Source organism: Cucumis sativus, chromosome 6 (assembly GCF_000004075.3).
Source record: "Cucumis sativus cultivar 9930 chromosome 6, Cucumber_9930_V3, whole genome shotgun sequence".
Classification (NCBI taxonomy): domain Eukaryota; kingdom Viridiplantae; phylum Streptophyta; class Magnoliopsida; order Cucurbitales; family Cucurbitaceae; genus Cucumis; species Cucumis sativus.
The window spans coordinates 15,175,755-15,187,806 of record NC_026660.2 but is presented as its reverse complement, the minus strand read 5'-3'; the positions used below and the strand labels follow the sequence as shown (position 1 = coordinate 15,187,806).

The window sequence follows — 12,052 nt, the reverse complement described above, 5'->3', positions numbered from 1 at the left end:
TTATTAAAAAATAATTGTATTCGATATATAAGGAAATAGAGCACTGAATTTCTTTTAGTTGAATTACAAGGGTAGATTGTAACTTCCATATTTGTATCTACTTGTTTTATGATTTTTTTTTTATATAGTTTGTATAAAATAGGCCATTGAAAAATATGAAGATTTTCAATCTAATGAAACCATAAAATTTTGATTTTATATGTAAGGAGGGAAGAGATAAAGTTTGAAGTAACTAAAAAAGTATTTAGAAATTATTAAATTTGAATTCCTTATCATTTAGTATATTATAATTGAAAGGTGGAAGTAAAAAAAAGAAAAAGAAAAAGAAAAAGAAAAAGTTGAAAATACAGCGTAGCATAAACCCACTACTACACGTGGCATTGAATATACAGAACAGAATGAAGGACAGGTGTCATTAGATAGTTGGAGAGAATGAAGGGACTGTTCCGTCATTTCATTTCCATCCTCTTAAGAAAGGGAATAAAGTCCGAGAAAAAGGAGGTTTCTTTACAGGTGATGAGCCGCTCAATTTTTTCTTCTTCTTTTTCGCTAAAATCGGTAAACTGACCCACGAATCACTGTCGATCTCTCTCAATTTCCCCACGCGCCGCCTCACGCGCCTCACCGGTGACTCGGTTCCTCATCTTCTCTTCTTTTCTGTCTTCGAATCGGTACATTTCTTTAGCATTTTGGATTTTTTTTTTTTTTTTTTTTTTTGTCTTTCTAACTTTTGTTCGTTAATAATGGAGTTTGTTGAGTTTTTGTGTCTTTTCTTTTCTTTTCTTCATCTGGGGTTGTTTTAGGTTATTTCCGAAGGCGTTTGCTTTGGTATCTGGTTCGATTTGATTGCAACTGTTATGGCTGCTCCACCTGCAAGAGCTCGGGCGGATTATGATTATCTCATAAAACTTCTTTTAATCGGTGATAGCGGTGCGTAAATAGTGCCTCCTTTTCTCATTATTGTTTTCGATTGGGAAAAACGCAGAAAATTCGATTGGGAATGTCTGTTTCTCTGGGATCTGGGATCGCTGATGATAATGTCGATTACCCTGAAATTGATTTGGTGATTGAGGATGTTCTGATTTTATGTATTTTACATTATGTAAACTTGAACATCTCTATTTCAAGATGTACTGCTGTTCAGTTACTGATTCGCTTCGCATTGTAATGCCACCTAATGCTAATAATGTTCTTTGTTTCTGTTCATTTTGGTTGCTTTTTTGTGCAGGTGTTGGTAAGAGTTGCCTTCTCTTACGTTTCTCTGATGGTTCCTTCACCACTAGTTTTATTACTACTATTGGGTGTGTATGAATTTCAATTTTCCATATGAATGTAAATGTATGTCCATGTCATGTGGGATTGTGAAAATCACATGGATTTATGTATTTAAAAAGCTTTCTTCTGAACTGACTGGATCGTTTTTTTCTTCCTGCAGTATTGATTTTAAAATAAGGACCATTGAGCTTGATGGAAAACGGATCAAACTTCAAATTTGGGATACCGCTGGGCAAGAGCGCTTCCGTACAATCACCACAGGTATTCTTTTTTACCCTTCATGATTATGGACTTGTCCATTGCTAAGAGGTGAATTCATGATAGAAAATCAACATTGTAATGCATGAAATTGATTAGTTGTTAGTCTTTACTGGATCTGTTCCTAATTTGTATATCTTTCGTGGATTCAGACTATTAATGTTGACGCTGGACAGGATAGGTTGCAGTTTCTTCTTTGTTGCACATGGAAATTGATTGATTCTCTTTTCTTTGTTTAACAAGATGTTCCCACTATTGTTTCATGTGCTCCATAAATTGTATCATTAGTATTGATGGTCATGCAAAATATTCCGATTTGCAGAATTTCTTAGCTGTTCTGTTTATTGTTTTCAGCTTACTACCGTGGAGCAATGGGCATTTTGCTGGTCTATGATGTAACTGATGAATCATCTTTCAACAGTAAGTACCATTTGCCATTTCTACTTGGAGATTTTTCTTTTGGTGAATTATATCTAATCTTTGTACATAATTTTCATTGGATCCAACAAATGCTTCCGTCATTCATTATATGCCTTCTCCTATGAGCTGTGGCCAAGGATGTTTCATAGCGTCCATTTTCGATATCATTTTACCTACTCATTTCTTATTCTCCCCTATCCATTTTCAGATATTAGAAACTGGATTCGTAATATTGAACAACATGCTTCTGATAATGTCAACAAGGTATTGGTTGGAAACAAGGCCGACATGGATGAAAGCAAAAGGGTATGCTATATTCAGCTGTAAAAGAACGTAAAAGAAAGGCATCAACTCTAAATGGTTTTGCTACGCACCTCACAGCTTGTGAATAAACTGTTGTCGTCGTATGCATATTAATTACATCAAATTCAAGAAAAAAAACAATTACGGAACAGATTTTATGAGACAAAAATGTTGTTTTAACACAAAATCTAGCCTCCAAGCCTTAACTTAGGTTACTTTATCCCTGAAGCCCTCACTATTAGCATATCATATCTTTTAATATTCTTCTCTTACAGGCTGTGCCTACATCCAAAGGACAAGCACTTGCCGATGAGTATGGGATCAAATTCTTTGAAACTGTGAGTTGCTTGCTCTTCCACCTGTGTTATTTTTCCACAAAAGTGTAAAGTTGTAGGCTGAAGGATATTTCCATTACAGAGTGCAAAGACCAATCTTAATGTGGAAGAAGTTTTCTTCTCAATAGGCAGGGATATCAAGCAACGTCTTGCTGATACTGATTCAAAAGCCGAGGTATTGTGTCGTTTTTTTGCCATAATTAACCCGAACATTAAAGGATAAAACATAAGCTAGAACTTTTTGTTTCCTCATTGTATCCCTATCCTATAGCATTCCTCAATTCATGACCAAAAAGTTTGGCTTTCATTACGTTTTGCAGCCTTCAACGATCAAGATCAATCAACAAGACCAGGGAGCCAATGCTGGTCAGGCTGCGCAAAAATCAGCTTGTTGTGGTTCTTAATTAGATGATCACAAACCCTTCGAAGTAGTAATCACGTTGAAGTCATACTTCATCGGTCAAGTTATTTTGTAATTCTTTTGAACTTCATTTAGTGTGTAATAGATAGATAGGCACTTTCATGTTTTAGAATATCATTTCTGATCATGTCTATATTTATAAAGATATTTATTTGTTTTCTTTAACCTTTTCTTTTTGGCCTTTCAGAAACGATGATGCCCCAATTATTTGTTTGCTATATGATGGTTTGTATATAAAGCAACTATTTTTATTTTAAAATGATAAAACCTATTTTGGTAATTTACCAATTTTCTTAATCTATTTCGACCTGTTGCTCTCCATCTCCCATAGGTTACTATGAAGAGCAAAATCAAAAGGATTGAACTACCTACTTATTATAAAAACTGTGGTATCTTATAGACCTAACGTAGACATATTAGATTGAAAGATCCAAAGATACCTCTTCTGAGTCTTTTTCTCCAAGGACACTGCAACAAATCTTTGTCAAATCTTATTGTATAAATTGAATATTTAAACATATAGACTTGTGAAAGTATTGTTAAACTTAAATTTGGTAATTTTAAAAAAGGATAAACTTATAATGACCCTAAACAAGCTTAGACCATCTATTTAAGCTTTTGAGTTTGCGGTATTGAAAAGGGTATTTAATGAAGAGTTGGTGCGATTCAACATTGACTCGTTTTAATTGCAAGTACTGTTTTATGGTATATTGCAATGAAGTTTTGATAGATTTGCAATATCTATTTCAGTATAGCAATAAATTTTAGACCGTTTATCCACCAGAGTAAAATCTGTTCAACTTTCGACTAAAGAATGTACAAAAACATACTACAAAAGAAAAGGTTAAAATTTCCATGTCTTCAAATATCAACCCCCAAAACATACACTCTATAGCTACAAAATTTAAAGGAAAGTTTAGTAAGGCTTTCATGCTAAGAATTTACAATGTGGGTGTAGTTTCCAACACAAATGGTTACAAAAATTCCAAAATAAGGTGAAGAATTTAAATTCTAACACCCCCCACATTGTTCAGGGTACAAAATTGAATTTCAACAACCGACTGATGCATCTGTGCAAGTACGATAGAAACACTTATTTTCAACTTCCACGAAATTGTTCAGATCATCAATCAGTTGGCAAGAAAAATTTTGATTACCTTGAACAGTATCCACCTAATGGTCTCCTGCATTTACAGATCTGGCAATGAAGTCTAGTCTACTAAAGGTTAAGTTCATCCTTGCCATATATGCGTTGAAGCTCGCGAGTTGCTGCTTGAAATGATTCTGAAAAAATCAATTCAAAACATATTTTTAAAGTGAATAGCATAATTCTCAAAGGTGGTGTTGTGTGTGTGAGTTGAGTACGATAGAAGGAGCAAGAGTTGTTTCTGGATGTATTTCCAAAGAAAAAACTAGTATTTACCCTTCCAAATCCGAAAAGATTTCTGATTGATTGGTGCACCAAATATAGTTTGGATTGTATCAAACAACAAGCTCTCAGGAGTGCTTCTTAATTCTTGTACGATCTGGTAAATAGTTTTCCCATTCTCAAAGTATATATGATTATTTGGGTGTTTTGTTTTGCAGCCAGCGTGCCGCTCAAACTCATATGCATTAAGCATCTTCCAAGAAAACAAAGAGAGTGTGTTAGGTATGATCTAACTGAATGCATCTTGAGCTATAAATTTTGATGACTTACCTTGGAAAAGTTGCAAGATTGACATCCACAAAGATAACCAGATCCCTTTATTATTCCACGAAGCTCCTAATGAAATCAGTGAAAGGTATATGAGGTAACCACACACAGAACACAACTTACCGTGTAAATGAAGCAAAGAAGAAAATAAGTTACCTCTCTGGTTACGGAAACATACTTAACAGGAACACCATCGAGCATCCCAGTTGATATCAAACTTCTAACATTTGAAGGAAAGCTGTTAGGAGCTTCTTTCCTCATTTTGTATTCTGGTCTATTCTTCAGCGTTATATCAGGCTTTTGCTTCGTTATCTGAGAACTGCTTGCAGGTACATCGAAACTTGATGATTCCAACTCTGGGACACCATCAGCTTCAGATGCTTGGAATGAAGGTTCATAAAATGTTGAGTCATGGCTACCAAGTGTCCTGCCTAAGGATACAATATCTTGATCATCAGGAAATCCATCAAATGAGATTATATTTGCATCCCGCTTACCATAATCATCACCAATGGAGACAACATTGTCATCTATCTTCCCACTATGACCTAGAAACCTAATATGGTGATCCCCATTGTTGGAGGTTTGATTCATCAAACTGAAACTGTCATCCTCCTTAATATAGGCTGATCCCACAGATACAAGACCCGTTTCAATTTCCTTATAATAACTATCCATGGTGAGTTGACCACCATCTTCCCTATTAGAATTACTTCTATGACACGGTTGGAGATCATGTATATTATCTTTTACCAGATTGAGTTTCACTTTTCTAATTCTTCCGTAGCTAGGAGATGTTTCAGGATCCTCCATACCATGAGAAATAGACAACCCAACAGATGCACCCTCTCCATAATGGTCTTCAACTTCAATACCTTTTCTCCTGAGGTCCAAATTATCCGAAATTACAGAAGATGTTTTAGCTCGATCAAAGTCAGTAGACCTTACTGATTCAGGTCCAAATAAGTGACCGATAAGTTGATGTGAAACAGACTGATAACTTGGAGTATGCTGCTCCCAAGGAAAAACATTAATATTTGACACCACTCCCGTCATTTTACTATTTGAAGCTTGAATTGCTTGCTTCTTGTTGGGGAAGGCCTGTGTCTCACAGCCATCTATAAACCAGTGATGTGCCCGCTTCATGTCTAAGAGTGATGGGCTGTCAAAAGTTGAATTTGCATCATTTTCATGCCCAGGAACCTTCGTCATCCAAAAACCCTTGTTCTGGACAGAAAATCACAAATAATCAGAGCAAGTGGATTCTTTCTGTCTTTTCCAAAATCATAGGTCCACCAAGAAATGATTATTCAGAGAAGAAATCAGAAAAGAATTAATGCGAAGAGGCTATTTACTGTCACACTTTCGGTTTTCCTCTCTAAGTCTTAGACCACTCATCTTGATGGTGTTTCAAAAGGATTTCTCTATCCAAAAGGCCTATTGCGAGGTGGTAAACATTGAATTTATGCTCCAGTAAATTGTGCTAGTCTCAAATCCTAAAAACATTGATTTCATTTTGCAATCATAAACACTTATCATTTGAGAAATGAAAAGAGGAAAGCCAATTGAATATCCAGGCCATCAAGGTCGCTAAAGCCCACTCAAAAATTTGAAAATCAAAAGCAAGCATACAAAAACCACGATTCAAACCCTAAAATATGCCCCAATTTAATTTTTGAATATGGTAATATACAAATTAAAAGAGGGGTACTGTTTCTATTAAAAAATTCAATCGTGCATCCCATGAGATGCAGCTCAAATTCTTAGAACATAGCCATTAATCAAACATAGTACTCTTCTAAGCTCAGACGCAAACGATTTGAAGCAACAAACCTAGAAATTCATACTTCTAGAACTTCAAAGCATACCATTCTGATTCTTCTTCTAGTCCGAAGTAGTATTGTCTCATTCACTCAACACAGCATCTATCACGTGGAGAAGCATATGAATCTTCATAGAAACTCTTCCAAAGATGGAGGTTCCTTGTTAAACGTACTATCTCCCCAATTTCTTCGAGCCCACCATTTGACTGCACCAGAATTAATGAGAAAAGAACTGTACTTATACCATAGACCGAACTCATCGTTTCAATAAACACTCAAAGCTTAAAAAAAGAAACAACCATATCCTCTTGCACACAAAGCGAATCAACGAAGATCGTGGGAATTTTCGAACAGGGGAAAACCTAGAAATGGACGCAGAAAAACAAATTTAAAGTTGTCTATACCATTCAAGTGTACCGTAAACGTACCGTCCGTTGAAAAGTGAGTGTAGATAGAGTAGAGTTCCGGCGAGGAATTTCGATGGGTTTTTATGAGGGAAGGACCGGCGGTAGGGTAATTGGGAAAAGTGCAGTTCTCTTAAGAGAGTGGAAACGGAAACTATGTTTAATAAAATACTTTTTATAAATACCTTTTCATATATAAATATCAATTAAAAAAATACAAAAGATATGTGAGAGTGACAACAATTAAATATTAAAAATATATTAAACTTTCATCTAAATTTTAAAAAATACTCAGTCGCTTTTACATAAAATCAAATTTTAACCTGAAAATATTAAATACCATAATAATAAAAAAGAAAAAATTTTATGGATAAAAGAAAATGAAAACTATTCATAACATATAGCAAAATCAATTATTGTAATAGTTTATACTATATTTCCATAGATTTCGTAGATTCTGTAAATAGTTTGATAGATTTATTTTGGTGACCATAAAAAATATTTAAAATATTATTTCATAATCAAAGTTAGATTTTGGAATTAGATTTTAAGATAATAATGGCTAAAGGAATGTGGAAAAAAAACAAAATACATAAAATGATAAAATTTTAATTTAAAACAACTAATAGCTAGCTAGGAAATGGTAATTGTTATTTAGGAAACTTAGTATATGTTGCTTTTAAACCTAATAATGAAAACTGATTAAGGAATAATAATCTAATTGATCAAACATTTAAAATAATTAAGATTCTTTGTAAAATTGTATTTGACATTGTGAAAGCAACGTGAGTTTTAGTGTCATTTGGGGCATCAATTCAATCCATTCAACATATGAGTGTAACTCCAACAAGTTGAATGATGTAGTTCTTATTCACAATTGAAGTTGCATATTTATCAACGATTTTAATATCCCCCTCTCTCCCTCCAGTGACTCAAAACATTGTCCAATCACTTGACCTCAACCCACTTCAATCACTAGCTACCATCTCCTATTGTTAACTGATGGTGTCTCACTTGGAAAGCATGTTACCTTAGACTATCGCTTTACATAAAATCACTTCCCTCGGGTGATCACCTTTGACATTCAACCTTGTATTGCTACCATCTATGACTATCAACACACTCCAACCATCAACTCCCTTTATCATCTTCAACAACCAATTTAGTCTATTAAATTCACTGTCTATTTCAACAACGCCTAAGGATTGTGTTTATTATTTGGACTCTAAGTCTTTGAAACTTTCAAATATAATTTTTAAATTTCGATAAGTTTTCAAACCTAATTTTTTTATTATTCGAAATTCAAAATTATAATATTTAAAACGATTGAATTTATAAAAAAAGAAAAAAGAAAAAAACATATCATTTAAATATCTACTAAATCCCTAATCAAAGTTTTAATTTAGTATTAGAGATCTAAAGTTGTAATTTAACACATTTGAGAAAATTGATTTGACCTAAAAAATAATATCACACACATATATATACTGTGAAACCTAGGAAGAATAATGGGGAGCAGTTTGAAAATTATGAGCAGTCATCTCCTGAACTTTTCTCCATTCCCATTCTCCTTTTTCAAGGAGATCTCCCATTTTTAGTTCCTTTTAACAATTTACATTGTTAATCCTTTCATTCAAATCACACCATCATTTACAATACACATAGTTTTTGGTTTCAATTCAATCCAAACAATGGATTTAGATGATCAAAACCGATTATGGTTGTACCTGCTTTTGAAACAGGCAAATCGTCGTCGGAGTATACTCAGCCTCCATTTGCTACAACAACACCTGCAACCTCCGGTTTACCAACAATTTGTTATTACTCCATTGGTTGAATCCATTGATTTTTCTAGTCTAACTTCTTTTCTTGAAATCGACCGTTCCTTTCTAACACCCTGGAATTGGAGCCCTAATTCGCCACTACAAAGTTACGACAATTCAACAACAAACCACCGCATGATTTTTCAACAAGATTCCTTCTTCACCACTGATCTCATCAGGTCCTTTTACTCTTCTGATTAATATCAATTTCCTAATTCCATTATTTCTATATTTTTCCATTAATTTCTTGATATTTATGTACTTTAATTTTTTACTTTCTTTATTTTGGATAGGTCTATTGTATAATAGGATATGCTACGAGGTGGTTGGGATTTGAATAACTAATTTTGTAGAATTTGGCTATGGATCCAATATGATGATTAATTGATGGGAAGATATATATTATGTTGCCCAATTATTAGTAGGTTTATTGTTTTTTTTATATAAAAATTTATATGTATCCTGTGGTTTTTTTTTTAAAAAAAGTAATAATAAGATGTACCCTTTGAAATGAATTTATTGAGTTTTATATATTTGTTGATTAATTTGTTATTACTCAAATGGAACAAATATTAATTGAGTTAGGGGATTCATAAATGAAAAAAATGTTTCTTTTTCATGTATATATATAAAAGAACGGTATCGTTTAGAAAGATCTTAAATTCATAACGTGTGTTTGGTATACCTCAATTGAAATGTTTGTATATCTACCAAATTGATCCATTATTTTTTACAACACTATTATATTTACCAATTTTTCTTTTAATAAAATGGTGTTTATCTAAATACTAACAAGTATATCTATTTAATTATTTAAAAGGTCACAATATTTATAAATTTATGTTTTTGATTAATTTTCAATAGAGTGATTGAGGTAAGTTCGAGACAATATAATATTTTAACATAGTCCAATGTGTATAAGAACTATATTTTGCAATAATTGCAATTAAGAATTTACAAAGGCCGAATTTCATATGAGTAAATATTTGGGTTCGCGAATTTTTCAGTTAATTTAATTAGTATTTTCAAATTTTGTATTTCTAAAAAAGATTATTAAATCTTATACTTAATTAAATTAAGAAGCAAACTGAATGTACAATGATATTAGCTCAAATAAAACTTATATTTTGTTAGTTTAATTAAATATTTGATATCTACGGATTTATTTAGATGAAAAGTAAATGTTTAATCATGATTTTTTTTACGAGAAATAAGCAAATATATGAGATAAACTTGAATGAGTTTTTATTGTTTTATGTTTGTATTGGTATTGAAGGGATCAGCACAATGGAAGCTTAGAAAAAAAAAAAGATTTGATGGAGGGATCTGAAACAAATTAGGTAGAAGGCTATAATGATATTATGCGGAAGATTGTTAAAATTGTTAGCCATATATGGCTATGAAGGTGGGTTGCTAATATACCAATTACCAATCTACGTGTAGTTCTTTTTTTCCCGTTAGTTATGAATGATAGTGTACAACAAATAAAAAGTGCTTATGAAACGGAATTGCAATAGAAACAAAATAAAGCCTGAAAGAAAAAGTGGAAGTCGAAGTCTCTGTGTGTGTGTATCATCAATATCAAAGAAATTAAATATTTTATACAAATAAGAATATGATAATATAATTATGTGAAGCAACCGACTGGGGGAGCCATCAACTGCAAGCGAACCAGATCATTCTCCAAGGGGGTGAGATTCAAATCCAAATCAACACCTCCACCAACACCGCAATCACTATCGGATTCATCGGAGACCGGCTGAGCCGTCATGATCATCGCCTGAGACGGAGGAGAAGAATTCCGATGGCGTCGCATATGGCCACCAAGCGCTTGCCCAACGGGAAACTCAACACCACAAATAGAACACTCATGAGCCTTCGTCTTATTCTGATTACTATTACAAAGAGCATCACCGGACATCGATAATTTGGGCTTCCGGTGCGATGCTCTGTGGCCGCCGAGAGCTTGAAAGGAGGAAAATTCACGATTACAGGTTTTGCAAACAAAAACTCGGGGGGGATGATGGAAAATGGAGGAATCGGCCATGTGTAATGCTTGGATTTGGGATTTGGAGTCTAAAAGATAGAGGATATTAATTATTTGGGAAGAAAAAGTTAGTGTTGGTGTGTATATATAGAAAGTAATGTCGGCAAAGTGGATTTGGGAATAAGAAATGTTTGTGTAGGTGTGGAATGAGAGGATGCGGCGGAGGGGATTGAGTTGGAGTTGGAGTTGAAGTTGAAGTTGAGCGCGTAAGATGAAGAAGCAGAATAATGGCGGAAAGTGCTGCGACGGTTCTCAATATTTGTGATTCTGTTTACAGCACTTTTTATGGTTTTTTATAAAAGAAAAGAGATTTTATATATTACTTTTGGTTTTGGACTTTTCTTACTCAAAGCGCGTGCCTACCAAAATAAATAAATAAATAAAAATGTTGCATCTAATTCTTCCCATATATTTAATAAAGTTATAGGAAAGTTCCGGAGTTTAAAACAAGTTATCTTTTCTACTAATTTAAAATAGGTTTTAAAGTTCTATCTTATTATTTTAAATTACTAGAACACATTTTTAAAAGACAAATTCTTATGATACTAATATAATAAATAAATAAAACTATTTGTAAAATATGAAAAAAATTTGTTTAAATTTCTTTAACTTGTTTTATTTTTCTCTTTCTCTATTAATTTCTTATATTATTTGTTTAATATTTGTTTTTTTTCTTTTTCCTTTATTTGTTAATGTTTTAGGCACACATATATGTTAAATATTTTTTCTTTTTTCTTTCTTTAATTTTCGTAATTATATGTTAATTTAATTACGAATTTTGAATTTTAAATATTTTAATCAAGATTAATGTTTTATTTGATTTTCAAATTTTACATCTAATTTTAAACTTTATTTTTTATTTAACTATATTTATTTTATATTTGGTTTTTTTTAAAAAAAAATAGCTTACAATCACCCATTCTATCATACTTCTTTTGCTTTATAACCTATTCAAAATGAGTGTTCTAAGAAATCAATCCAAATTTTGAATTTAAAAATGAGTTGATTTTGTTTTTAGAACTTTGCTCGACATTCCAATGTATTTTTAAAAACTAAAAAAAAAATAGAAATAAACTTTATAATTTTAACAGAAAAAAAAAATGAAACAGTTATCTAAAAACAAAATAAATTTCTCGAGTTTAGTATTTATTATAGGTGTGTCTAGACATACACTTGGAGTTTACATTTTATAAATTAATTTTCATTTATTATTTTCAATAAAAAAATTTACGTATAAGTTAGACAAA

General features: G+C 32.4%; 3 protein-coding genes across 4 annotated transcripts; 1 reads left to right on the top strand and 2 right to left on the bottom strand.

The window, feature by feature from the left end:
* Positions 1–492: 492 nt before the first annotated feature.
* Positions 493–3,292, top strand: LOC101211533 (ras-related protein RABE1c). The gene is made up of 9 exons (XM_004148167.3): positions 493–671; positions 804–930; positions 1,229–1,301; positions 1,436–1,536; positions 1,888–1,953; positions 2,162–2,259; positions 2,532–2,594; positions 2,674–2,766; positions 2,912–3,292. The coding sequence occupies exons 2-9, from the start codon at positions 858–860 to the stop codon at positions 2,993–2,995; spliced, it is 651 nt and encodes a 216-aa protein (XP_004148215.1). The 5' UTR covers positions 493–671; positions 804–857; the 3' UTR covers positions 2,996–3,292.
* Positions 3,293–3,788: 496 nt separating this feature from the next.
* On the bottom strand, positions 3,789–7,090 carry LOC101211282. 2 transcript variants are annotated; one of them, XM_031887507.1, is made up of 6 exons: positions 6,960–7,090; positions 6,542–6,737; positions 4,865–5,935; positions 4,712–4,777; positions 4,436–4,634; positions 3,789–4,296 (listed from the first exon to the last, which is right to left on the bottom strand). In XM_031887507.1, exons 3-6 carry the CDS (start codon positions 5,918–5,920, stop codon positions 4,232–4,234), a joined length of 1,386 nt encoding a protein of 461 aa, XP_031743367.1. In that variant the 5' UTR covers positions 5,921–5,935; positions 6,542–6,737; positions 6,960–7,090; the 3' UTR covers positions 3,789–4,231. The 2 variants fall into 2 exon arrangements, with proteins under 2 accessions (XP_031743367.1, XP_011657253.1); XM_011658951.2 differs by having other exon boundaries at positions 6,577–6,737.
* A 3,093-nt stretch (positions 7,091–10,183) lies between these two features.
* On the bottom strand, positions 10,184–11,063 carry LOC101217058 (zinc finger protein ZAT18). The gene has a single exon (XM_004148187.3). The coding sequence runs from the start codon at positions 10,803–10,805 to the stop codon at positions 10,386–10,388; it is 420 nt and encodes a 139-aa protein (XP_004148235.1). The 5' UTR covers positions 10,806–11,063; the 3' UTR covers positions 10,184–10,385.
* Positions 11,064–12,052: the final 989 nt, after the last annotated feature.